Here is a 27,716-nt window from a genome sequence, read left to right as displayed (position 1 = left end):
ATTTCTCTCCCTTTTTTTCCTCTGTTTATAGGCCACTATATTACCACAATCAATAAAAATTAATCCCCAATTGAATTTGCCAACTTCAGAGAAATCAAACCTTAATATGCAATACAATTCACACCACTAAATCCCCTTTACTAAGTGATATAACTACTAAGTGCACCATAAACCTAGATTTATTAAACATTCAGTAACTATCTTGTAATTAAAGAATATACAAACTTATATAAGACTCAACAAGCACTTCTAAATATGATTACCACTAAATATTTGCAACCCCATACAATTATAGCAAAGCTTAAATCAAAAATCCCTTTTCAAATAATAATTTTTCTTCATAAACCTCGTTGTTAATTGTTTATAATCAAATTATTACCTTAAAAATGAACAACCTGTTGCCAAGCTTTCTTTGAAGAAGTCTATGTCATGTACTGTAGCACCAATAATGAACTATATGCAAATAGATAAACAAATCAATGAATTTCCAATTATTACTTTTTAATAATGAGACTTATTAATGATTTTAATCTAAATATATCAATGCAGGTGTTTGTGAAAGAAGTTTGTGGATAAAATGACTGGCCTTTTTGCAGTCTGCTCTGCTATGGGCAAATTTGACCCCCCTTTTCTCCTCCTGGTCCTCTTCTCACCGTCTCCTTTAAGATGAGACTCACACACATATACACACACACACCCCACAGGATAAAAAGACAAATAGAAATTTAATACATTACTTCTTAGTAATTAAACATTCAATATGCTTATTTGTATTTTATTTACCAACATTTAGTTCATTCATAACATTTTTACCCTTCATTCAATATTGTAAATACCTCCAACAAATCTCTTCATTGGCTTGAAGCCCAAACGACCTTAATCTCAACCCCCCTTAAAAAGGATCTAAAGTGATTGATGACAATAAGTTCATCCTTAATGCAGCTTCCTTTAACATCTGGTTCGGCTTAACTAGTTTAGCATAAACATTTCACATACTATTCTATGACCACATGATAGTAAGTTTCCAACCCTGCATTTTGGTTCCTAAGATGTATATATTAAGATAAGATTAATGTACTATGTTGTACTCTTCACATATAAACATCGCAGTGGTATGTTTAAACCCCAGAAAGCACCACTGTCAAACACTCCAATATTCACACATCGGCAGTAATTTCACTTATCAGTTGGCAGCTAAAAATTATTATTTTTCTCATATAAAGTAACAGTACTTCACAGAGATCTCAACACCATAGACTATAAAATTCACCCCCTTTTTCTGAGCAACTGAAATAACACCATTCCAACACACTTTATTAATTCAATTCTAATTTCCATCTTGTTGCAGCTCTCTCCATATAAGGCCATTCCTCAATTCCACTGGCCTAAAACAATTACCCCATTCAATGTATCTCAATTTCATCAAACTATTGCATTCAAAGAGAACACAAACAAATTACTACTCCACCAATTCACTCTCACCCACTATGTTAAATTAATCCTCTATTCCCTTTTATTTTAGATCATAACAAGCACCACACCCTTAAAAAAAAATTCAGTTCAAACGCACCCATTCTCAGGAGCTCCAAACCCCTGCACAGCACTATACATCAATATTTTCTAATTTGCCCAATAACTATTAGTTTCTATTTAAATCAAATCAACGTGGCTTTTATCAGTATGTCACAAATCAAAGTCCTACCATTTCTCTCCTTTTCAAAAGTGAATTTTAGGCCTTACACACTTGCAGAAAGAGACCCCCCTTGCAAAGCATAAGATTTCAAAAATTCTCCGCAGACACGGTTAAAAGTGTAAATACATCTTTATTTACCAAAACAGTGTCTTACGGGTTCTTAAGGATCCCGTGAGAGAGTAGTGTTCAATTGAGCGCTCTAAGTCTCTGTGTCCCATGTCTAAGAACTCTCTCCTCTGGCTCAGATCCTTTCGTCTTTATTGTTCTCTCCATTCCAAATAAGGCAAACATAGAGAATAGTTTACATTTGCATGCACTTAAGGGAGGGTGTAAAATTGATAGTGTCCTGCCTCACTGACAGCTTATCCTAAACATCCCTCTCTGTAGCGCACATACATATGTTCATATGGCTGAGCATAAAAAACACTGAACATTTCTTAATACTGTCTTATGAGGCCGTCTGATTAATATACCTCAAGGGCCTTATGATTAAATATACCTCATTACACCTTTAACCGTGTCTGCGGAAATTCCTCTTCATCACCTGTCTTCACAACACAGCAAAGTTAACAACAGTCTACTGCACATTAAGTGCACTGTCACTTTAAAGCAGCAATATTTTTTACTCATAACTGTTATTATTATGTACTCTGCTTCTAGCACTTTCTGATGGACATACAAACTGCTCCTTATTTACACAGTAACACAACCTCTCAACTGTTGGTGAGAACTGTAACAGAACATATGCTGTAACCTTGAATCTGGAAATCACTACCCATCCTACAGTTTATGTAAAACTAAGATTGTAAATATCTACCTCAAAGATTTATTTATTATATTGCTGCCTATTCTGCCATCCATGTAAATGTGTAAGCTCTGCTGCTTGGGAAGGCTGTAAACCAGTTTTCGTTATATTCACACATAATAACTCACGTAAACTAACAATAAAGACTCATTTCTTACATCTTACTATGCGTTTTCTCAAGTGGAAAAGCTCCTATTGGACTGAGGACACTGTCTTTATAAGGAATGTCCAATCAGAGACCAGCTGTTCTTAAACTCCAGCCAATCGTATCTCAGGGGGCGGATGTGAGGCTGGAGAAGTGGGCCCTGCGTCGTCCAATCAGAATTACGGTCATTTTGAACTGAGAAAAAAGGCTTCATTCACTGCACTGTAGACGCGTCACTCAAAGACCAGCTCTCCTCTGATTGGACAGACGCACTGCGTTGGCCGGACTCGTTTGAATAACGCTCAGCTCTGCTCAAGTGTTCGCTGCTCCGCGATCAGACGCGTCCGTTCTGCACGAGAGCTGTGTTGGAGAGAAATCAGGACCTGTTTTTACTGAAGGTAAATGTTTTTACTGTGTACGACCTTTACACAGCGTTTATACCGTGTTTTACTGAAGATAAAGACCAGAGAGAGACTTTTACACACCGTTTATACCGTGTTTCACTGAAGATAAAGATCAGAGAGAGACTTTTACACACCGTTTATACCGTGTTTTACTGAAGATAAAGATCAGAGAGAGACTTTTACACACCGTTTATACCGTGTTTCACTGAAGATAAAGATCAGAGAGAGACTTTTACACGCCGTTTATACCGTGTTTCACTGAAGATAAAGATCAGAGAGAGACTTTTACACACCGTTTATACCGTGTTTCACTGAAGATAAAGATCAGAGAGAGACTTTTACACACCGTTTATACCGTGTTTCACTGAAGATAAAGATCAGAGAGAGACTTTTACACACCGTTTATACCGTGTTTTACTGAAGATAAAGATCAGAGAGAGACTTTTACACACCGTTTATACCGTGTTTCACTGAAGATAAAGATCAGAGAGAGACTTTTACACACCGTTTATACCGTGTTTTACTGAAGATAAAGATCAGAGAGAGACTTTTACACACCGTTTATACCGTGTTTTACTGAAGATAAAGATCAGAGAGAGACTTTTACACACCGTTTATACCGTGTTTTACTGAAGATAAAGATCAGAGAGAGACTTTAACACACCGTTTATACCGTGTTTTACTGAAGATAAAGATCAGAGAGAGACTTTTACACACCGTTTATACCGTGTTTTACTGAAGATAAAGATCAGAGAGAGACTTTAACACACCGTTTATACCGTGTTTTACTGAAGATAAAGATCAGAGAGAGACTTTTACACACCGTTTATACCGTGTTTTACTGAAGATAAAGATCAGAGAGAGACTTTTACACACCGTTTATACCGTGTTTTACTGAAGACAAAGATCAGAGAGAGACTTTTACACACCGTTTATACCGTGTTTTACTGAAGACAAAGATCAGAGAGAGACTTTTACACACCGTTTATACCGTGTTTTACTGAAGACAAAGATCAGAGAGAGACTTTTACACACCGTTTATACCGTGTTTCACTGAAGATAAAGATCAGAGAGAGACTTTTACACACCGTTTATACCGTGTTTTACTGAAGATAAAGATCAGAGAGAGACTTTTACACACCGTTTATACCGTGTTTTACTGAAGATAAAGACCAGAGAGAGACTTTTACACACCGTTTGTACCGTGTTTTACTGAAGATAAAGATCAGAGAGAGACTTTTACCAGTAAACATTTAGCCGTTGATACACCGTTGAAATAACGTACTTGACTGTCGTCTAGTCAACGTTTTCTTAAGGTTAGCACTTAATGGTTCCTAATAGTTTATCCATTATTTCTTTTAATAGTTTCCATTATGTAACACTTCTATTAGTATTTAATTGTACCTGTCAGTTCACAATCCCGGTTGGAAAAAACATTACACCCATAGGTAAAAGCAAAATATTTATAAACATATTGGCAAATTTTTGTAATTAGACCAAAATATGTGACTCAAACATGGCATACATGTATTTAAAAAAAAAAACCAAACCATATATATATATATATATATTGCTGCATTATGACAGCAAACGTCAACTCAGCTTTCACCACACTCTGGCTTCCTCTGGAAACACCAGTTTCCCAGTCCTGATCTTTCAGCTGAATTATCAGATATAATGTTGTAGGTTCACCCTACAGAAAAACAGAAATAGACTTGGCATGACACACTAAGACATAATACTGACTTTCCATTGACTGTGACTATTTCAGTTGGTGTGGCAACAGTTTATTTTATCAGACTTAATGATGAGGGGGTCAGAGTTGTAAGTCAAGAAAAACAAGTTTATTCTTGATGTCAGTGCCTATACATCATGAAGAAAATGCTTTAATAATGATCCCATACCTATTAACTATCAATTTACATTGGTGCCCCCCTCTGGAGTTTGGTGTTTTCTTACTGAAAATTGTCAGTCTAACAAAATATTGTATCATATGTAAATGTTTTGGTGCACCTGCTAAAATGATATGTATTGATTTTCTAAGTAAAAGTAATAAGAGTACAATACATTGATATTTTACACACAACTTCAGATAACAGTACCGTTCATCTGATGATTTTCACATATTTGGAAAAGCACAAATGTGGCCTGCGCAAATGTTATTGTATGATTTTACTTTCCAGCCCAGCACTTCTTTTGATGTTTGGATTGTTAGCAAGGTGACTTGCATGTAACTGCAACCCAGACCTGCTGAAATAAATGTCAAAAACATTACTGTTAATAATGTAATATTACTTTGAATTTTTTATACAGAATGGGTTAACTATTATCCTCCTCTACTCCTTCACTTGTCTTCACTGAGATGCTAACCTAGCATAGCTGTTGCTTTGCTAGAGTAACCGTTATCTGAAGGGGAGGGGCTCTCTCTCTCTCTCTCTCTCTCTCTCTCTCTCTCTCTCTCTCTCTCTCTCTCACTTTTAACTGATTTAAAACACATTCCGGACGTCCACTGACAATATTAATTTGTCCCAAAATAACAGACACATTTTGGACGTCCACTGACGTTAACTGGTCCTGAAGTAACTGACTTGTTTAAAACGCATTTTGGACGTCCACTGATGTTATCAGTTCATCCCAATATAACTGACTTGTTTTAAACGCCTTTCAGACGTCCACTGACGTTATCAATTGGTCCCTAAATAACTAACCTGTTTTCAACGCATTTCGGACGTCCATTGGCGTTATCAATTGGTCCCGAATTAACTGACTTGTTTTCAACGCATTTCGGACGTCCATTGACGTTGTCAATTGGTCCCGAAATAACTGACTTGTTTTCAATTAATTTTGGACGTCCACTGACGTTTAAAATATGTCCTTGACGGACAGACTACTTTTAGATCTTTTTTCAACGCCCAGGGACGTTCCTTGTTCACTGGGTTACACGCCGTTTATACTGTGTTTTACTGAAGATAAAGATCAGAGAGAGACTTTTACACACCGTCTATACCGTGTTTTACTGAAGATAAAGATCAGAGAGACTTTTAAACACCGTTTATACCGTGTTTAACTGAAGATAAAGATCAGAGAGAGACTTTTACACGCTGTTTATACCCTAACAAACGCGGTTACGTTGTGACGACCAATTTATATTTGGTGCCCACAGCCTTGTCTTTTTGTTTGTAAAAACGTTGAAAGGTAATTCATCAGAAGGTTGTGACAACGTTGTCTGACAACTTTCTGGGAGGTTGTCACAACCTTCTGAGAAATTGCATTTCAAAGTTGTCACAACGTAACCATGTTTGTTCTACAGCTGGTATGAAGTGTAAAGAAATAAGAGACATTAGTTTTAGAGGAACAAGCTTAGATTTATTAATTTCACAGCCTTAGCAAATGCAAAAATAAATAAATTGTATAATTCTAACAGCAACCCTGCCAAAACCTTTCTATCAACAACCCTTTAATTATTAATGGGGCTGTGTGTTTAATTTATACTAGTAAAACATAAATACAAACTTATATAATTACTGTTTAATCCACAGGTTTAGTCCACATCTGAACACTTATCACTGATATCCAACAGCTTGAAAAGAAAATGAACATTTAATAAATAATTTCTGAATTTACAGCCAATATAAATCAGATTTTATTTGGCTGCACTACTTGTAAACCAAACCAGACAATTATTTACATTTTAAATTGCTGAATTTTGTAATTCCAAACTTTTACAAAACATTTAACATCTGATATCCATCAAATGGATTTAAAAAAAATAACAGATGCCTAGCTATTGCTGAATTTACCACTGATTCTGTGCTTTAGAGTGGTGCAAACAACAAAATCAGACAATATACCTGCATTGTGTTCATTTATTCATGTGTTCATTTACTTATTCTCGCAAAAAGAGACAAGGCCACTGTAGGGCCAAAAAGGCTTTCTCCTTTTAAGCCTGACTTAGCTTTGTATACGGTAGGGTTGTCACGATCATGAAATTTTAACTGACGATTGTTTGTCATACACGAAATTGCAATTAATGATTTAATTGTCTGGTATATATATATATATATATATATACACACCCAGCATTTTAATAGGCCTTTATGCTTAATGATAAAATACTAATATACACACATAAATATCAGAAAGAGACTGTCTAATGCTGTTTAATATTTTTTTCTAACTTTAAAACTCGGTTTCTGTCACTTTGTTTCTCTGGATCTTTAGTCTTTTATTGCAGAGCAGAATGATCAAGAAAACAGGAGAGTGCTACATATTTCAGAGTTTTTTTTTTTTATTTATAAAGCACTGTATACAGTTGGTTGCACAAATAAACTGCACAGAATTCTGGGTATTAGCACCAAGTGGGTGCTGCTGAAACAAAAGTGACAGGAAAAGATTGGTCAGAGCAGAAGTAAGAAACCTTGGGGAGAAAAAAGAAAGTCAAAAAGCAAAATCCATCCTCCTCTGGTTGCCACCAGAGCAAAATAAACAAAGAGAACTGTTTAGACACGGAGCATCCTCTAAATAATGTGAATTTTATTATCTTTCCTCCACCCACAATATTCTTTCTGGCCATGGGAATAGAACCTGCCAGCATTCAGAACGTTGAAAGGTATGAAAACAGATAGAGATGTTGCTCTATTCCTGCACCATTAGACAACACTGGCTTATTTTTGCTGTTTCAGTTACAGTCCTGAAGGTGGAACTGACTACACATTCAGCAGAATATTGGTCGCCATGGGAGAGTAAATTTAACCAATTTATCTTTGGTTCTTCTTTGTCTTCCAGGACAGAGGAACATCCCTTTGGATATTTTCTCTGGCTCCTGTTGTCCAGGAGTTCCTGAGTGGAACTCTTGCTCCTGAGTTCCACAGTTCTTCCACTGGTGTATCAAGAATAATTTCCAAGTGGAATACAACACAATGTTGAGATCAGGAGGGATTAAATGTGTGGATATGGAGGGCAGAAGCTCCAGTTCTCAGGAAACATGCTTGGTTCCGCCCCACACATCTCACAGAAAAACTCAGATGAGTAAACACAAGAGGAAAACTCATGATTGTTCAGAGTGTGGGAAGAGTTTTACGCAACAGAATAATCTACGAAAACACCAGCGCATTCACACAGGAGAGAAACCATATCACTGTTCAGAGTGTGGGATGAGTTTTACTCGAAAGGATAGTCTCCAAACACACCAGCGCATTCACACAGGAGATAAACCGTATCACTGTTCAGAGTGTGGGAAGAGTTTTAGTGTACAGAGTAGTCTCCAAACACATCAGCGCATTCACACAGGAGAGAAACCGTATCACTGTTCAGAGTGTGGGAAGAGTTTTACTGTACAAAGTAATCTCCAAACACATCAGCGCATTCACACAGGAGAGAAACCGTATCACTGTTCAGAGTGTGGGAAGAGTTTTAGTGTACAGAGTAGTCTCCAAACACATCAGCGCATTCACACAGGAGAGAAACCGTATCACTGTTCAGAGTGTGGGAAGAGTTTTACTGTACAAAGTAATCTCCAAACACATCAGCGCATTCACACAGGAGAGAAACTGTATCACTGTTCAGAGTGTGGGAAGAGGTTTACTTTACAGAGTAGTCTCCAAACACACCAGCGCATTCACACAGGAGAGAAACCGTATCACTGTTCAGAGTGTGGGAAGAGTTTTACTGTAAAAAGTAATCTCCGAACACACCAGCACATTCACACAGGAGAGAAACCGTATCACTGTTCAGAGTGTGGGAAGAGTTTTACTGACCAAGGTAGTCTCCAAAATCACCAGCGCATTCACACAGGAGAGAAACCGTATCACTGTTCAGAGTGTGAGAAAAGTTTTACTCAACAGAGTAGTCTCCAAAAACACCAGCGCATTCACACAGGAGAGAAACCGTATCACTGTTCAGAGTGTGGTAAGAGTTTTACTGAACAGGGCAGTCTCAAAAGACACCAGCGCATTCACACAGGAGAGAAACCGTATCACTGTTCAGAGTGTGGGAAGAGTTTTACTGAACAGAGTAGTTTCCAAAAACACCAGCACATTCACACAGGAGAGAAACCGTATCACTGTTCAGAGTGTGGGAAGAGTTTTACTGTACAGAGTAATCTTCGAACACACCAGCGCATTCACACAGGAGAGAAACCGTATCACTGTTCAGAGTGTGGGACGAGTTTTACTGCACAGAGTAGTTTCCAAAAACACCAGCGCATTCACACAGGAGAGAAACCGTATCACTGTTCAGTGTGTGGGAAGAGTTTTACTCAACAGAGTAGACTCCAAACGCACCAGTACATTCACACAGGAGAGAAACCGTATCACTGTTCAGAGTGTGGGAAGAGTTTTACAGAACAGGGCAGTCTCAAAAGACACCAGCGCATTCACACAGGAGAGAAACCGTATCACTGTTCAGAGTGTGGGAAGAGTTTTACTGTACAGAGTAGTCTTCAAAGACACCAGCGCATTCACACAGGAGAGAAACCGTATCACTGTTCAGTGTGTGGGAAGAGTTTTACTCATCAGAATTCGGTTCGAAAACATCACTGCGTTCACCCAGAACAGATGCAGTAGCACCGAGTGAGGGATTAATGCGATTGGGTCACATTCAATGTAAAACTATCCTTAAAGCTGAATTGTGTAATTCTTGGGGTTTTGGAGACGTGTGATTGAACTGTGATACCAGATGCCACTGATTGTTCATGGAATTTTGTTTATTATTTTCAAGTTGTGGCTTCAGAATTGTTACAGATCATTATTTTCCTCCTCGGTCACTATTGTGTTCTACTGTGCTCCAGTTAAAGATTATTTGACTCTGTATTGATCTTCCACTGTTTTCCAAAGAGTTTGAACTTTGCCTTGAGTCGTTAAACAAAATGAGATGAGATTGTTCCACTTTAACCAGTCACACGATATTCAGCAGACATAGCTTTTAGTAGCAACAAAATTATCAGTAAATCACAGAGAAAAAGGACGTTGAGAGTCGGGACAGTTCCCTCCTTATTTCAGTGTAACAACTACACTAAACCACAGACACGGTTCGGGGATCGGCAGCACCACACACAGCCCATCCAGTCTGACCCAGAGGAGCCTGAGGAGATCATCCAGTAAACGGATGAGGGACATGGGTACAGTGTGGAGTTGACAAACTGTCATGTTGTCATTGTCAGACCTTGTTGCAGGTGAGGAGACAGCTGACAAGGAGGTCCTGCAGGGGCTTTGCAATGCTCTGGAGCACAGCCGGGACTCAGGGCAGCTTCTCCTAGAGCTGGGGGAGGAGACAGTTCTGGCCGTCTGCCATATCATCACCATTCATTCTTATTTCTGTGGCTGGACTGTATACCCTTGGAAGGTTAAAGATCAGCGTTGGTGGAGCAATTTCTTTCTCAGAGCACAGGAGCCATGGAGCTGGGCTATCAGGACCTCAGCACACATCATAACAGACTATATTCTGATGGCCATGAAGGCCAAGCCTGCTTATCACTGGGGCAAGATAAGTCTATAGTGGAGACACTCCCGACCAACTGTTCATTGTTTATATACAATTGCTGTAGTAAGTGCCTTCTCAGTTTTAGAGGTTGCGGTGTTTTAAGCTTTGCTTTAATGGAAATGATACAAACACCTCAGTTATTAGAACTCAATGTTTAAGCTTAGCATATTATCTTATTATTGCTGTTCCTTTGCTTCTGTATCATTTGTGAATATATCTGCTGTGGGATTAATAAAGGAATCAATCAATCAATTTTTACAATAGGTAAGAGAGAAATGGCAAGCAGTGATGATTTATAATGCACTAACAATTGATAGCTTCTTAAGAATAGCTTGGTGATGCTCTAAACTGCTATTTTATTTTGCTAGCTACTTGAGACTTCATCAGAGCGTATTCTTTAATATCCATGCAGATTTCTTCTAAGAGTAGTGTGTAAAATACAGTTTAGAAATAGACATTTGTAAATAATCTACTTAATTCCTTTAGTTAACACTTCTGGAAAGCATTTATTATAACATAAAAGTTCAGAGCAGGTTGAATTAACATGATCATTTTAACATTTTCATTTTGCTACTTTGTCTATAGTAGACTCACTCAAGTAATATTACACTTTCCTGTGTGCAAACTTTATCATAATGATTAACTTTACCATAAGGTTACCTTAATTATTTTTATTACAGTAATAGGCATCAATAAATGGTTTAAGACAAAGTAATGTCTCAGTGCATATATATTTTTATTTTCATTTATATGCATGTATATATAAATGCACATCATTAACACTAATTACTGTGCTTGTCTGACTAACTTGTACATAAAAAGAAAAATAAGAATTGATTCACTTAGGAAAAGTATGTCTCTGCACTTGACCCATCTGTGATCTTGAACACACACTTGTGAGCAATTCTTCACAAACACTAGGGGCAGTGAACACACACAACCGGAGCAGAAGGCTGTGACCACCTCGGCAGTTTGGGGGCTAGGTGCCTTCCCCAAGGGCAATGCTCAGCCATGGACGAATCTTTCCTTGGCGCTCCCGGGAACTGAACCAGCCTCAAGCTCACTTCTCTAATCTTATGCCCATGGCTGCCCCCCTACAAGTGCTGTGTTGGTTTTACCCAAATGTGAATCTATGTCCTAAATCCACCTAGAATTTATACAAGGATGTTGTTACTAATATAAAATTACCACTAGGTTTGTCTTTCAATTTTTCAGTCCTTCCATCATTCATCTTAATGTTTTGAAACATGATAGATTGCCAATTTAGATATTATTACTGTGACATGTGACCGATGTGATAGTGACTGGTGTTTGGTGCTTCTAGTTTTAAAAATTAAACAAATAAAAAATTAACCCCAGAATATGAATGTGATATCTTTATGGTTTGGAACCTCAAAAAGGCATAAAAAAAAACAAAAAAAAAAAACATGGAGAACAATTTAAAAAATCATTAATACATTCATTTGTCTGTAACCACTATCCAGAGCCTACCTGGAATCACCCTGTGCAAGGCGGGAACACACACTGGAGGGGGTGCCAGTTCTTCACAGGGCGACACACACACAGTCACTCACACCTGTGGACACTTTTTAGTCGCCAATCCACCTAATAACACTAGTTTTTGGACCATGGGACGAAACTGGAGCACTCGGAGAAAACCTACGCAGACACGGGGAGAACACACCAAACTCCTCAGACAGTCACCCGGACTCGAACACACAACTTCCAGGTCCCTGGAGCTGTGGGACTGCAACACTACCTGCTGTGCCATCATGCCGCACAATGATGGATAAAACTCAAGAATGCAAGGACAAGCAAACTTACAGGAACTTTAATGTTTTTTTTTTTTTTTACTATAAGTCTCACTCAGGGCCATAATTCAAATTTCAGTGAGGTCCACACTGCGCAAATGCAAACCCACTTCAAGTGCTGACTTTTAATTATGTTAACTGTCAATTCTCCCATAAATTTCTTTAACAAGGTACAGATTAAGGAATGCCACAGGGAGGCTAAGGCAGGCTAAGATAACATTAGTTCTATCTAAAGCAGAGCTGTAGTTCCCAGTGTTTCAGCTTTGACCTGCTGCTCTCAGCACCCCCTATAGGAGGGACTGTGACTCCATTGGCTGCAGCACTGAATGATGGGCAGATAACTCTGACTGCTGATTGGATAAATAAAGATGATGCCCAATAAAAAGCGTGTTTTCTGTTGAGCCGTGGAGAATCAGTGTAATCAATTAATAACCTATGGAACCAGTTGTTGTCTTATTGTAGCGCCCCTTTTCTGTGCAATGCGGTCATATTTAGCAGACTACTTCAGAGTAATGACATACATACGTGCACCAAGTTGTGTTTGATTTAGGTGAAGTTTGTTGTAGTTATAGCTCAAAGAGTGCGTCAAGCCCCGCCCATGCATATTTGTTAAATTGCTGCCGCAACAGCGTGTCAAGAGTTCCAAATTTTCTAAATAATTATTGACCTACAGTCTATACAGATTGCAAAAATACCAGTTGTTTATTGATAAGACAAATTTCTAGGGAGGAGTTCGAAAACCTCCATTTTCACATACCTGACTATTGTGGATAAACAATGCATTTTTTGACAATAATTGTAATTGCAAAGTTGTAAGACACTATGCAGAGTATGCAATAAAGCAAACTGCTTGTTGAAATGTTTAATTTTCGATGAGCTATTCCATATTTGCATGTTGAAAATTTGAATAGCGCCCCCAAGTGGCTATCATTATGAAAATATTTATGGGCTTAGGAAGTGCTGACATGAACATACCATGCAAGTCTCATGATGATACGACCTTGTTAAGGTCATTAAACAGCTGCTGAAATTTGATTGGCCGATGGCGGCCATGTTTTTTCGAATATGACATCATCGTCATAGAATCTGAGTCAGCTAATCACCCACTACGTGCATAACAATCAGCATGTTAATGGACAATCCTGTGAAGCGTAACAAATTTTTTGTTGTTATAGCGCCCCCTAGGCTTGCAGTTCCTGGTCAATAAACTGGGTGATCTGGGCCTAGGCAGTTCACTATGCTTATGGATATTGGACTTCCTGAGCAACAGACCCCAATACGTCAGGATGGGAGACCGCACATCCTCAACTCTCATCTTGAACACAGGCACCCCACAGGGATGTGTCCTCAGCCGCCTCCTCTACTCACTCTTCACATATGACTGCTCCCCCTTTCACACCTCCAATAAAATCATCAAGTTTGCTGATGACACCACCATTGTAGGACTGATTATGAACAACGACGAGTCGGCCTACAGGAAGGAGGTCCGGCACTTGACAGCATGGTGTAAGAACAACAACCTGAAATTGAACCCAAATAAAACCAAGGAGACGGTTGTGGATTTCAGAAGACCCACCCGCACCGGGACCACGGCCCTCCTCCGATGAGTCACGATTTGAAGTTTTTTATGAAATACTGGGACGCCATGTCATCCGGACCAGAGAGGACAAGGATAACCCAAGTTGTTATCAACGCTCCGTTCAGAAACCTGCATCACTGATGGTATGGGGTTGCATGAGTGCTTGTGGCATGGGCAGCTTGCATATATGGAAAGGCACCATTAATGCAGAGAACTATGTTCAGGTTCTAGAACAACATATGCTCCCATCTAGACGTCATCTCTTTCAGGTAAGACCCTGCATTTTTCAACAAGATAATGCCAGACCACATTCTGCAGCAATCACAACATCATGGCTACATAGGAGAAGGATCCGGGTACTGAAATGGCAGCCTCTAGTCCAGATCTTTCACCTATAGAGAACATTTGGCACATCATAAAGAGGAAGGTGCGACAAAGAAGGCCCAAGACGATTGAACAGCTAGAGGCTTGTATTAGACATGAATGGGAGAGCATTCCTATTTCTAAACTTGAGAAACTGGTCTCCTCTGTCCCCAGACGTCTGTTGAGTGCTGTAAGAAGAAGGGGGGATGCCACACAGTGGTAAAAAACGGCCTTGTCCCAACTTTTTTGGGACGCCATGAAATTTTGAATCAACATATTTTTCCCTTATAATGATACATTCTCTCAGTTTAAACTTTTGATCTGTGATTTGTGTTCGATTCTTAATAAAATATTAGATGTTGGCACCTCCACATCATTGCATTCAGTTTTTATTCACAATTTGTTTAGTGTCCCAACTTTATTGGAATCCGGTTTGTACATTACAAACTAGCAAAGTTTCTATATTTAATGTGACCCAATGATCATTTCACCTTGATGGAAAATGCTGTATATGGTTATAACTCCAGGTGAGTGTGTGTGTGTGGCAGTGGCAGATGCCTGTTAGTCAAAGCAGCCAGCAATCAGCGAGGGCAACCACCATTTGGGCAGCAGGAGCTGCCTGTTATGTGTATTCTCATCATCAGTAGTTGTCAATACGTTTTATAATTTCAGTCAGCTCTGATGAATCCGTAACTGGATTTCCAGTTAGCAGTGAGGTCTAATAGTGTTCATTACCACCATTCACCATGTATCATTTCCATTAGCCTATCACATTATCATTCATTCATTCATTATCTGTAACCGCTTATCCAGTGCAGGGTCGCAGTGGGTCCAGAGCCTACCTGGAAGGCTCATTGGGCGCAAGGCAGGAATACACCCTGGAGGGGGCACCAGTCCTTCACAGGGCAACACACACATTCACTCACACACTCACACCTACGGACACTTTTGAGTCGCCAATCCACCTACCAACGTGTGTTTTTAGACTTTGCGAGGAAACCGGAACACCCGGAGGAAACCCACGCTGACACAGGGAGAACACACCACACTCCTCACAGACAGTCACCCGGAGCAGGAATCGAACCCACAACCTCCAGGCTCCTGAAGCTGTGTGACTGCGACACTACCTGCTGCGCCACTGTGCCTCCCATCACATTATTATATTTACCATATTCTCAATGAAACATAATCAAACTAATTCAGTGTAAAGTATGTAAATTTTAAAGGTGTTATGTGATATCAAAAGGGCACTATATGCGGAAGTCACCAGGCAATACTTTGGGCTTGGTGTTTCCACAGCCACTCAAATCCCCTTGACAGTGGATACTGCCCTGCATATGTCAAACAACATACACCAAATACGCACATAAATACCCAAATACGCGCAACATAACCCCAGTTATGCAAATAACATCCAGTGTGTGCCCCCAAACAGAAACATTCCAAAAAGATTCCATGAGGGTTGCCGCTAGTCCTCAAAGGGGAGCTCCCAGCCCTTCCTACAATACAACGGTGCACGGTGGTGCAGCAGGTTAGTGTCGCAGTCACACAGCTTCAGGGACATGGAGGTTGTGGGTTCGAGTCCCGCTCCGGGTGACTGTGAGGAGTGTGGTGTGTTCTCCCTGTGTCTGTGTGGGTTTCCTCCGGGTGACTGAGGAGTGTGGTGTGTTCTCCCTGTGTCTGCGTGGGTTTCCTCCGGGTGACTGTCTGTGAGGAGTGTGCTGTGTTCTTCCTGTGTCTGCGTGGGTTTCCTTCGGGTGACTGTCTGTGAGGAGTGTGGTGTGTTCTCCCTGTGTCTGCATGGGTTTCCTCCGGGTGACTATGAGGAGTGTGGTGTGTTCTCCCTGTGTCTGCGTGGGTTTCCTCAGGGTGACCGTCTGTGAGGACATTCAAAAACTCCCACTGTCCCATTTGGAACCTTAAAAAGGTTTGCTCTGGAACATTTTAAGCCGTTTGAGAAGGTATTCATTCACACATTCACAACATTTGATTTACAAATGCAAATCTTTATTTTTTCACATTTGTGAATTTAAATTATTATTCTTGTTATTGTTGTTTTAAATTTGTACATTCCAGCACATTTGTGAATATAGTTTTACGTGTATGTAGTTGATCAAACGCAGTTACAAAGTCCGTTACATTTGTGAGTATTGTTTTACAAACTCAAAATCTTTTTGACCCTTTTTTTGAATCCATAGGTTTTAGACAGAATTGATTTTTGCTGGACCTGGCAACCCTGCTCTCGGTTTGCTGGTAGAATTGCCAACCTGCTCTCACAAGACATTTACTAACTGTCTTTAAGTGCTTGTTCAGAGGAATGTTATGCATATTTAATAGACTAGCATACGACACTGCTGCTATGACATTCACGTGAGGGTTTAGTCAGAAATGTGTAGCACTGCTTTTGAAAACCTGTTCTGTAGCTGCAGCAACGTTAGCTGAGAAGACTTAATACCTGGTAAGTTATGATACCATGTTAGATCGTGCTACCCAGTGTGTATTTACTGGATTAACTTCCAAAATACAAAGGTACGACACATGAACATCGTTAGACCTATTAGACCTGTTAGGCTATTGGTCTATATTGCTTTCTTGACAGAATATGCAATATACGTAGTGTTGTCAACCGTCCCGTTTTCGGACACCATTTTGAACCGATATGAGACGCGTTTTGTTATGTGTTTTTGAGGTCACATTTTATGTTTGAGACAGAAACACGAAACTCTCCCTCAGCCAGAACGAGGGGCAGATTCTCCACGGCTCAACGGAGAACACGCTTTTCATTGGGTGTTATCTGCCCATCATTCAGTGCTGCAGCCAATGGAGTCACAGTCCCTCCGACAGGGGGCGCTGAGAGCAGCAGGTCAGAGCTGAAACACTGGGAACTACAGCTCTGCTTTAGATAGAACTAATGTTATCTTAACTCCCTCTGGCTCTGCTTAATCTGTACCTTGTCAAAGAAATGTATTGGAGAATTGATGGTTAACATAATTAAAAGTCAGCATTTGAAGTTGTAAACATTTTGAAGTGGGTTTGCATTCCCGCATTGTGGACCTCACTAGAATTCATTACGGCCCTGAGTGAGGCTTATAGTAAAAACATTAAAGCTCAAACGCAGTTAAAAAGTCAGTTACATTTTTGAGTATTGTTTTACAAACTCAAAATCTTTTTACCCTTTCTTGACTCCATACAACAGCTCTGGTGGACATTCCTACAGTCACCAGCCAACTGCATGCTCCTTCAAAATTGCGACATCTGTGGCATTGTGCTGTGTGATGAAACTTTTTAGAGTGGCCTTTTATTGAGGCCAGCCTAAGGTACACTATAATCACGCTGTCTAATCGGCATCCTGATATGCCACACCTATGAGGTGGATGGATTATCAAAGGATTATCAAAGATTATCAAAGCGCTCACTAACACAGATTTTAACAAATTTGAGACAATATCTGAGAGAAAAAGGCCTGTTGTGTACATAGAAAATGTCTTAGATCTTTGAGGTCAGTTCATGAAAAATGGGAGCAAAAACAAAAGTGTTACGTTTATATTTGTGTTCAGTATATGGGGGGAGTTGATGTTAAATGTTCTGTTGGGCGACCTTATGTCTTTTGGCCGTTCTCCACTAAAATAGCATGATCACAACTGCGGTGGGCTACTGGGCCTGTGTTTTTCTCCACCCATTTTCAGAATGTAACAGTATTTCCAACAAGTGCCAAAAGGGGGCAATGTGAGCCCGCAGCCCTTTGTCTCCTCTCTCTCTCCAGGGCAGGTATATACTCTGAGTCAGCAGAGAAAGCAAGAAATAGCTGCGAAAACCCGCGCCCTTAGCGCGGTTTACTGATATATATAGATATATTTAATATATTATCACAATATTTTAGAGTATTTTGGTGATATATTAATATTTTGGTGATATATTAATATATTGATGATAGGAAACTGAAGAATAGGAAGTGAGTGGCGGAGCTACAAGTAGCATTTGAGAGTAGATCATTCATTTTGGAGTGTTTCCGAGCCACTTCCGAATATGAACTATGCTTAAGCTTTATTCTTTTATTACATCTTAATAATCATATGTTGTCTTTATTTTACTGGTTCCTTTGACTCTGTAAAGCAATTTGATTTTCCCTTATCTTTGAAAGCTGCTCTACAAATAAACTTGCCTTGCCTATGAAACCCCTGGTTCTATTCTGTAGATAATGGACTTTGTCATTTGATCCACAAGCTTAAGACTCTTCGTAGTTTAGAAACGTTTTGCCACAGCATGTGTTAGAGATGATGTGATAAAGCTGTGACCCAAAACACCATGCTGTAATGTTTAAGAAGAAGCTCAGTATAATTCAGAAACACAGAGAATGGCCCAGCACTGTTCTCAAAAAGGTTTGACAGATAGTATATTTATTTTACCAAGAATAGACCGCTGTTCATAAAGCAATAAAACTAATTACATGATGTCTGTTCTTATAAGACGTTTAATTTTCCATAATCTTTCACTGACGTGTAATCATGCCTCTTGTGTGACATTCAAATGTTCATATCCATCTGGTTCTTCCCTGAATACCATTTTTAAAAATAGTATTCATTCATTGTCTGTAACCCTAATCCAGTTCAGCCAGTCACGGTGGCAGCAGGCTGAGTAAAGAAGCCCAGACGTCTCTGTCACATGCAACTTCAAACCAGCTCCTCCTGGGGGATCCCCAGGTGTTCCCAGGCCAACATATGAGATATAATCCCTCCAGGGTGCCCTGGGTCTACCCCAGGGCCTCCTTCCAGTTGGACGTGTCTGGTATACCTCCAGTGAGAGGCGTCCAGGAGGCATCCTTATAAGATGTCTGAGCTCCTCACCCGATCACTTGCAACCACAATCTCGTTCTTTCAGTTATTATCTAGTGCTCATGACCATAGGTGAGAGTGGGGACGTAGACTGACCGGTAAATTGGGAATTTTGCTTTATGGCTCAGCTCTCTTCACAACAACGGTCCGGTACAGTGACCGCATCACTGCAGATGCTGCATCCAACCTACGGTCAATCTCATTATCCCTCTTCCCATCACTCGTGAACAAGAACCAGAGATACTCAAACTCCTTCACGCGGTAGGTTCTCACCTCCTACCTGAAGGGAGCATGCCATCTGTTTCTGGGAGATAACCATGGTCTCAGACTTAGAGGTGCTGATCTACATACCAACCGCTTCACACTAGGCTGCAAACTGTTAAAGTGAACGCTGGAAGCCTGTGTGAAGAAGCCTTAAGATCATCGTCCGCAAAAAGCAGAGATGCCACCTCCTGAGCCCCTCGACCGAAGCCTTCCTGTCTCAGACTACGCCTCGCCTCGAGTGGAGACAAGGCACAGCCCTGACGGAGTCCAATGCCCACACTGAACAAGCTTGACTTACTGCCGAGAGAATCACTGGATGTAGTCTGCCAACGCTTCAGGACATATACAGCAGCAGGGTAATGAAGCGTGTCAGCAAAATTATAGCTGACCCCTTTCATCCTGAACGTCACCTCTTTCAAACACTCCCCTCTAGCAGAAGATTCAGGGCCATCAAAACCAGCACAACCGGACACGCTAACAGCTTTTTCCTAGAGCCGTAACACTCATCAACCACAGTGGACACTTTGCACTTTAAACTTAAACTGAAACACCAAACTCCCCTACTGTACTACAGTGACTCTTCTGGAATGTATTGCTATTTTCACAGTGGTACAGATGTTTAAATTCTGCTGTATTCATATTATTCTGTAATACCCTGCATACAGTAGTTCTGTAGACATTCTCACCAGCTCACGCTTCTCCTTAGGTCCTCTCCATGGCTCTTTATTAGTTTTACTCTTTATATTTTGCCTTTAATACATGCTTAATACTTGTTAATAGTCTGTGCTTGTCCGGTCTGTTAGTATGTTACATGTCATACATGTGCTCTCACCAAAATAAGTTCCTTGTGTGTGTAATACACTTGGCAAATAATGGGATTCTCATTTCTGATTCATAAAAAATAAACTGCCATTGAGTCACCCTGACAGATGCTATGAAGAGAGACCAGCTTTATCATGACTCTCATACAATTGTCTACAGTTTTCAGTCTTCAGATATGTTATTTTAGGTGCAGGAGTTCCAGAATAAAAAGTATTGTGAAGTTTACTGAAGTCGTACAGAACAGATCACTAGCTGCTCTCTCTACAGGGCTCTGGTTGCTCCAGGTAACCATACAGGGCTCAGCTTGCTCCAGGTAACCATACAGGGCTGTGACCAAAATTAATCAGTGCCCTATTTACTATATAGTTCACTACAAAGTGAGCAATGTAGGGAGTAGAGTAGGGACCATTTGAAACACAGCTCACATTGTATATGACAAAAGTACAGTGGGACAAGCCCTCCCGGGACTCACTGAGAATGAACTGAAGGCTCTGCAGCTCGAAAAAACATTAGCGTTTATGAGAGGAGTCTGGGGCAATTTTGCATTATCTTGAGGTGGGACTCAGAGAGAGAGAGTGACTTTACTGAGCAAAACCTAGCCGTGAGTGGACTGTGATACATAGAGGTGGGACAAACCGTCTGTCAGAGCTTGGTTAATACAGAGCCATGGGTTTTTATTGTAGTAGAATGCAAGAAAAAAAGTCCTCCCTTTCCCTTTTGGTGGTGTGTCCCCCCCCTATGAACAAACTGACCCTGTGTTTCCTCACTGTGTTTTAACCTCGACACCCTGCAGAAGGGTTTCCTCTGTGGACAGAAATACTATGTACTCGACACAGGACTGTTATTAATGGATTATCTAGAACATCGCTGTTAACGCTGTATTGTTTGTTGTGTAATCATAAGTTTTTTACTGAAGATTAATTAATCTTCAGGTGTTTCCTGTCCTGCTTTGTGGATTAACTCATGAATGAGAAACTTTAACTGATGAATTTCTTTTTTTAAAACACACCCTGAAATGTTCTGTGATATAAACTGTGTCCAGAACTTGCATGTGTTTTGTCTTGTTTGTTTGGTTTTCAACGGCTTACAAGTCCCAACTGTGACAAGGCACTGGATTAGTATTGATTCTTAAACGTAGGTCCTGAAGCAGAACGAAGAAAACGAGGGCAGTCGATTGTGGAGAATCAACTTACTATTCTACCCCCCCCCCTTCACAAAATGAAGTTTTGGTTGGTAATGAAATGTCTGACCACAGGTGCGTTCTCGGTCTAAACAGCTCGTCACATTGGCTGCTTTCAGCACCTGTTCATTTAAATGATAATGAGCCGCTCGCTGTTTACCCCAACCCTGAGCGCACAGCAGTGAGGAGCAAGGAGATGAAGCTCTGGCTTATAGCCATTTTTGCCAGGTTCTCTTTCTTCTCTTTTATCGTTTTCTCAGTTTGTACTCTGTTTCTTCGTGCTCTTTGTTTGTTTTGCACTGTTATATAAACATGGTGCCAGCACTGTGATTGGACAGATTTAGATGAGACAAACCTCATGATCTATGTAGATTTGTACTGATGTCAGATAGATCACAAAATAATTGGATTTGGGCCACTTTTCCCTGCTTGTGAATGTAGCTTGGTTCCTCCTCATTCATCATCCATCGAACATGCGCTGAACCTACATCAAACCTTTCTCTCCCCACCCTATCCCTTCCTGGCCTTTGCACAGAGGAGTGAAATAACGACACAGTCAGCAGTCTCATCTTTAATGATTCTTAATCACATTAAACAGTTTTATATGGACACCTACAGCCTTTTAGACCTTGTTGTTAACTTTGCTGTGTTGTGAAGACAGGTGATGGAAAAGAATCTCCGCAGACACGGTTAAAAGTGTAAATACATCTTTATTTACCAAAACAATGTCTTACGGGTTCTTAAGGATCCCGTGAGAGGAGTGTTCAATTCAGCGCTCAAATTCTCTCTTCCATGTCTAAATTCTCTCTTCCCTCCTGGCTAGGACCCCGCTCTATATGTTTCTCCCACCTTTCCCAAATATGGTAATCTAGAGGTTGGTTAACATTCGCATATTCAAAAGGGACTAAGGGAGGGGGTAAAATTTATAGTTTCCTACCCTCACTGACAGCTTATCCTAAACATTTTTCTCTGTGGAACACAGACACAGAGCATATGGCTGAACATAAAAACAGTGAACATTCCTTAATACTGCCTTATGAGGCCTTATGATTAAATATACCTCATAATTTCCTCCCTTCGAGACTGTTAAAGTCTCGTAAATTTTAAGCAACCCATACATGTTAATGTCATAACAAATAAGTGATACCTTCCTACACACAATTTTAACATCACTTGCATTATGATGTAACAAAATTTCATGGAGTGTGAGGGCGAAAAAACCTGCCAGGCAGCCATCTTTCTTGAAAATCCTTCAAACATTCTAGACAGGAAAAATTCCCCGATTACAAAACTGTACTCCAGTCCAATTAAATTTACTCTATATGTGTAGGGAGTTGACTTAAGTAAATGTGTATGAAAATCTCAGAAAATAAAATCAAACCAATGTCCCAATTCAGGCTGGTCGACCCATCGGACCTTTCAATGGACCTGTCCCTACCTGACACACCCCTTGACCCTAACACTGATAAAAACAAAAAACATCTGAGATTTCAATACACTTACACAGATTACATTTCATCAGTCTATAAGTCTTCATAATAAACAGTTGTTACAATTTTTAATATCACTCGTATAATGATTTATCACTATCAAAGATTACTAATAATAAACAATTCAATAGGAACATATGACATAATATTGTCTTTTCAGCAATTTTGTCTTCTGATGTGATGTTGATAACATATTGAGCTTCAGCAAGTCTTCACCATTCTTGTTTCAAAGTCCTTCTGTTTTATTGTCCTCTTTTGAATTTTTGGATCCCTGTAGCATTTCAGGAATCTCGAACAACCATCCACCCTTACAGTGATCTTTCCCCTTTTTCCTTTTCTGGAAGGAAGAAACAACATCCAGTATCTTTTGCAAAAATGACAGATGCAAATAAACATCAAATACAACTTTAATAATAGTAATACTACTAGATTCATATGTTTTATAAGCTACAGTGTATACTTCATCCTACAATCTTTATAATTGATTACTAAATAATAAACCTAACAAAATAATAGAATAATGTCATAATTGAATAGAAAAATATATAATAGTGGATATTCAAAATGGATACCTTTCCACCAGGTTGTTTTCCAAATTATCCTCCTCATGTTTGTCTGAGTCGGTTCTACTTAATAATGGCATCTGTACTTGATCTCCAGGCATTACAACTCCAACCCATTTCAAAATCATAGCTTGTGCACAAGTTAACAACAGTGTACAAAAACAAAACATTATACACACTGCTAAAAGAGCTGCTCCAAAAACTTGAGCCAACATTGCTCCTAGTGGTCCTAATTTCTCCAATAACCAAGCATTCACAGACCATCCATCTCCTTTTGATGGACCAAACGCCTCCCTTATATGCTTCAATGCTTCTATAACACTAGTCATATTATCAGAATTATCCGGAATCAAAGTATAACAGGCATCCCCTGTCAGATTCAAAGCTACACATAAACCCCCTTGCTTAGCTAAAATGTAATCCAGAGCCATGTCATGTTTTAACAATGTTAATCTGTGACTTTTTTGTGTATTTGACAAATACTGAAACCCTCTTATTGTTTCATTAGCAAACCCTTGTAAAGTGTACGTAATATTATCTATATGATCTGCTAAAAATGTCACACCATACCATGGGAATAATCCTATACCCCATTTTTCTCCTATACTGATTCTCCAATGATAGGCTTCCAAACTATGAAACTGAGCCATTTCCCTTTTCCTTCTTCTCACAGAATTACCTTCATCAGTTGCTTCAACTTTTGGAGCATATGAACCTCATAAGGAAGCTTTAATGTTGCCATATAACAACAGCCTGTCCACCCATATGGTAGAAATATGTATGCTTTATCTCCACAAACACACCAAATATCTTTAAAATTCCCTATAGTCACATTTACAGGCAAAATGTCATACTGCACCATTAATGTTCTACTCTGTTTGCTATCCGATGTATGAAAATTCACTTTAAACAAAGCATCCTTAGGTTTAGGCTCTTTAAAATTCATCATATAACGAGCACAATCAGATATTCCCATAAACATCCCATGTCCATTATGAGTATCATTGGAACAAAAACAGTCTTTAGTCTCCACAGATTTTACTTCCATCGCATCAGGCCGTGTTGTCAGTATATTTTCGTGCTGATTAAGGAAATTCACATATGGCAGCTTCATCAACCAAGTACAATTTAATCTAGGTCTAAACAAATGCACTGATAAAGCCATTATTCTATCTTCTTCTGAGTTTTGCTGATATAATAACCACGATAAAGCATAAGATTGACACATAGCATGCAGTGGTTCTGGTACTGTCTCTAAAATTGATGGCCATGTGCTTGGTGATGGAACTTTCACCACACATGGACCAGTCAACTTCTTACTCATTCTTACGGAATGGGTTATTTGCTGAAACCATAAATTTCTAGCTGCCCATGGGTCTGTGATTTGGAACACTGAAGAATCAAATCCATATGCTTTCCAGTTTGCTTCTCTTTTCTGTAATGCATGGTAATGGTCAGTCATTTCTTCAGATGTCCAGTCAAAATCAAAAACCTCTCTCTGCCCTTCTAAAGTGATTTTCTGAGTGGTTCTAAACCATTTGAATCCATGTCTTCCATTGGGTTTCTAGCTTCAAAAATCCACTTGACTAATATTCACTTTATGCTCTATATTTAACTCTGGTCCCTGTGCTATGTTTACTTTCTTCTGCAATGGAAAGGACATTACTTCTGGAGTCTGGGTTACTTTTACAACATTATGTGATCTTGTTATTTTTCCATTTTTAACAGTTGTGATAGATTCAGATGTACCCGAAGCAGACGTTATCATTGCCAGTGTAGTAATATTCATCTCCTTTAACGGCATATCTAAAGTAGTAATCTGATTAGTTACATTATTTCCTTTACTTATTTCTGGAGCTAAAGTAATTGGCTTAATTTGTTCTTTAGTAACCTTCAGAGTCATTGCTATAGTGGTTTGGTCCTGAACTCTTTTAGTAGATGTAAAAACTTCAATAGGACTCGGGTCCTTTATCATCACTATCACTGTACGAGTTATGTACCCTTTTCTCCACACAATTTGAAATGGCACAAATTTAAGCTCTGGCTCCAAATAAGTACAAGTGTATTCCCCTTGATCTTCGCATGTAACATTACGTAAAAGAATTGAACAATCATCTCTAACTCTGAACCACCTAAAGGCATTAAACAAAAGATACTTTCTTTGGTCACGAGGCAAATGATCAACTTCAGGTCCTGTTAACACCACTTCTTCACCACGACTATTTTTCCACTCAGGAGGACTATTACTCCCTGTATTAAATCTTCCACATTTACAGGGAAGATGAACTGATTTACCTAATTTAGCTTTAACTATCGTTTTGAAAGGTGATGACGTTGTTGAAATTATCAAAGGCATTAGTGTAGTTAGATGTGATCCATTTACCCCCTCACTAACTTTTGACACTGGAAAAGTAAAATTCTCTAAAGTTTCATTCTCTGTAGTTCTCATACCGTTTAGATCTAACCTTTTTCCGAACTGGTCTTGGACTCTTTTCTTGATCCAAGTCTCTGAAATGTTTTTAAATGGAATTACTGCTTTCTGGAATGGGACCTGCTGTTCCTGGGACATATTGAAATTCAATTTCTCCAAACTTTTTGTCTTGTTTACAATCTGCTGTGTCATGTCTGGCATAGTCAGAAATATACACAGAGTCATCAGCATCATCCAAACCAGGGACAATCTCCTCTGCAGGAGATTTACTCTGGTTTGTTTCCTGCATGTTATTTTCAACCTGTTCTCCCTCATGTTCTTTTGGTTCTCCTAAACCTGCAACCTCTCCTCCCTTTGAGAAAGGCTTCTCTTCACTTGGTGCTTTAACACAGTGAGATAAATGATACCACGTTGGAGACCCCTTAATTTGGACTGCCGTTCCAGTACTGTGAACAACTTCAAAAGGTCCTTCTCTGCGTTCGTTATACCATTTCCTCTAAATACCTTTACAAGCACCTTGTCTCCAGGCTGCACTGTATTCTTTGTTTGCTAATTCAGCCTCTCCTGCTCCTCCTCTTTTCTTTGCTTTTCTGAAACGTATGTGGATATTCTTTTATGTAAATTAGCTAAGTATGAAACACATGCTCTCATGTCATCTTCTAAAAGAGCTAAACTTGGACCTTTCCCACTTGTACGCAAACATAGCGTTGGCATTCGTCTGCCTGTCATCAACTCATGAGGAGTCATGTGTAAATCACGCAGCTCACTTGAGCGACACACCATTAATGCTAATGGAAGTACTGCTATTCAATTTAACCCCGTGTGCTGACAGATTTTAACAATCCGATTTTTCAAGACACCATTCATTTTTTCACAAATCCCTTGACTTTGCGGATGGTACACAGCTCCCAGACACTGTTTAATTCCCAATTTTTGCAAAATTAATTTCACTGTTTTATCCACAAACTCTTTCCCATTATCTGAGGATATTCGATCTGGGAGTCCCCACCTGCTTATGACTTCTCTACACAAAAACTTGACAACAGTTTGTGCATCTTTACACTTAGTTTATGACCTTTTTCCTCATCTGATGCACTAAGAAGAATATCATCCATGTATTGAATGACAGTACCTTTTAACTTCTGATCTACCCCAGCTAGATCATCTTTCAATACTTTATTGAAAATGTGAGGACTATGTTTATATCCCTGTGGTAGTCTCTTATACTCACAGAATTGCCCCTTGTATGTAAACCCAAATAAACCCTGACTTTCTATACTTAGTGGAACACTAAAAAATCCACCACATAAATCTAATACTGTGAAATACTTTGCATCCAGAGGAATTTGGGCTAACAAAATATGTGGATCTGGCACTTATGCTGGAAAGTCTGCTACTACTTCATTTACTGCTCTCAAATCATGTACTAAACGATAAGAGTTATCTGGCTTCTTCACAGGCAACAAAGATGTATTACTCTGTTTCTCTGATTCTGTGTTATCTTCAGAACATCTGCTTTCACAAGACCTTCAATTTGTGGTTCGATCCCTTTGATTGCTTCTTCATTCAAAGGATACTGAGGCTTCCATGGAGGTTTTGTTCCTGGTCGGAGTTCAACTTTCACTGGTTGAGCTAACTTCACAAAACCAATGTCAGTGCTATATTGTGACCATAAACATTTTGGAACACATTTCCTCTTTCAAAGAGTTTGAATCCATCTTCTCATTGCAAAGTGATTCATGTGTCATCCTGACGACTTGTGGCTGTCCTTGTCCTTGAGCAGTAATCATAATCTTAATAAATCGCTGATCTTCACTCCTCCAGATGGAAAGATTCTCTTTTAGCGGTTTAAAGA

At 39.5% G+C, this 27,716-nt stretch overlaps 1 protein-coding gene across 1 annotated transcript; it reads left to right on the top strand.

Annotated features, from left to right (window-relative positions):
* Positions 1-2,977: 2,977 nt before the first annotated feature.
* On the top strand, positions 2,978-10,618 carry LOC136695303 (zinc finger protein 665-like). The gene is made up of 2 exons (XM_066669312.1): positions 2,978-3,041; positions 7,833-10,618. Exon 2 carries the CDS (start codon positions 7,967-7,969, stop codon positions 9,608-9,610), a length of 1,644 nt encoding a protein of 547 aa, XP_066525409.1. The 5' UTR covers positions 2,978-3,041; positions 7,833-7,966; the 3' UTR covers positions 9,611-10,618.
* Positions 10,619-27,716: the final 17,098 nt, after the last annotated feature.

Source organism: Hoplias malabaricus, chromosome 4 (genome assembly GCF_029633855.1).
Source record: "Hoplias malabaricus isolate fHopMal1 chromosome 4, fHopMal1.hap1, whole genome shotgun sequence".
NCBI lineage: Eukaryota > Metazoa > Chordata > Actinopteri > Characiformes > Erythrinidae > Hoplias > Hoplias malabaricus.
Note: the sequence above shows the minus strand (reverse complement) of the source record. Positions and strands in the feature narration are given on the sequence as shown.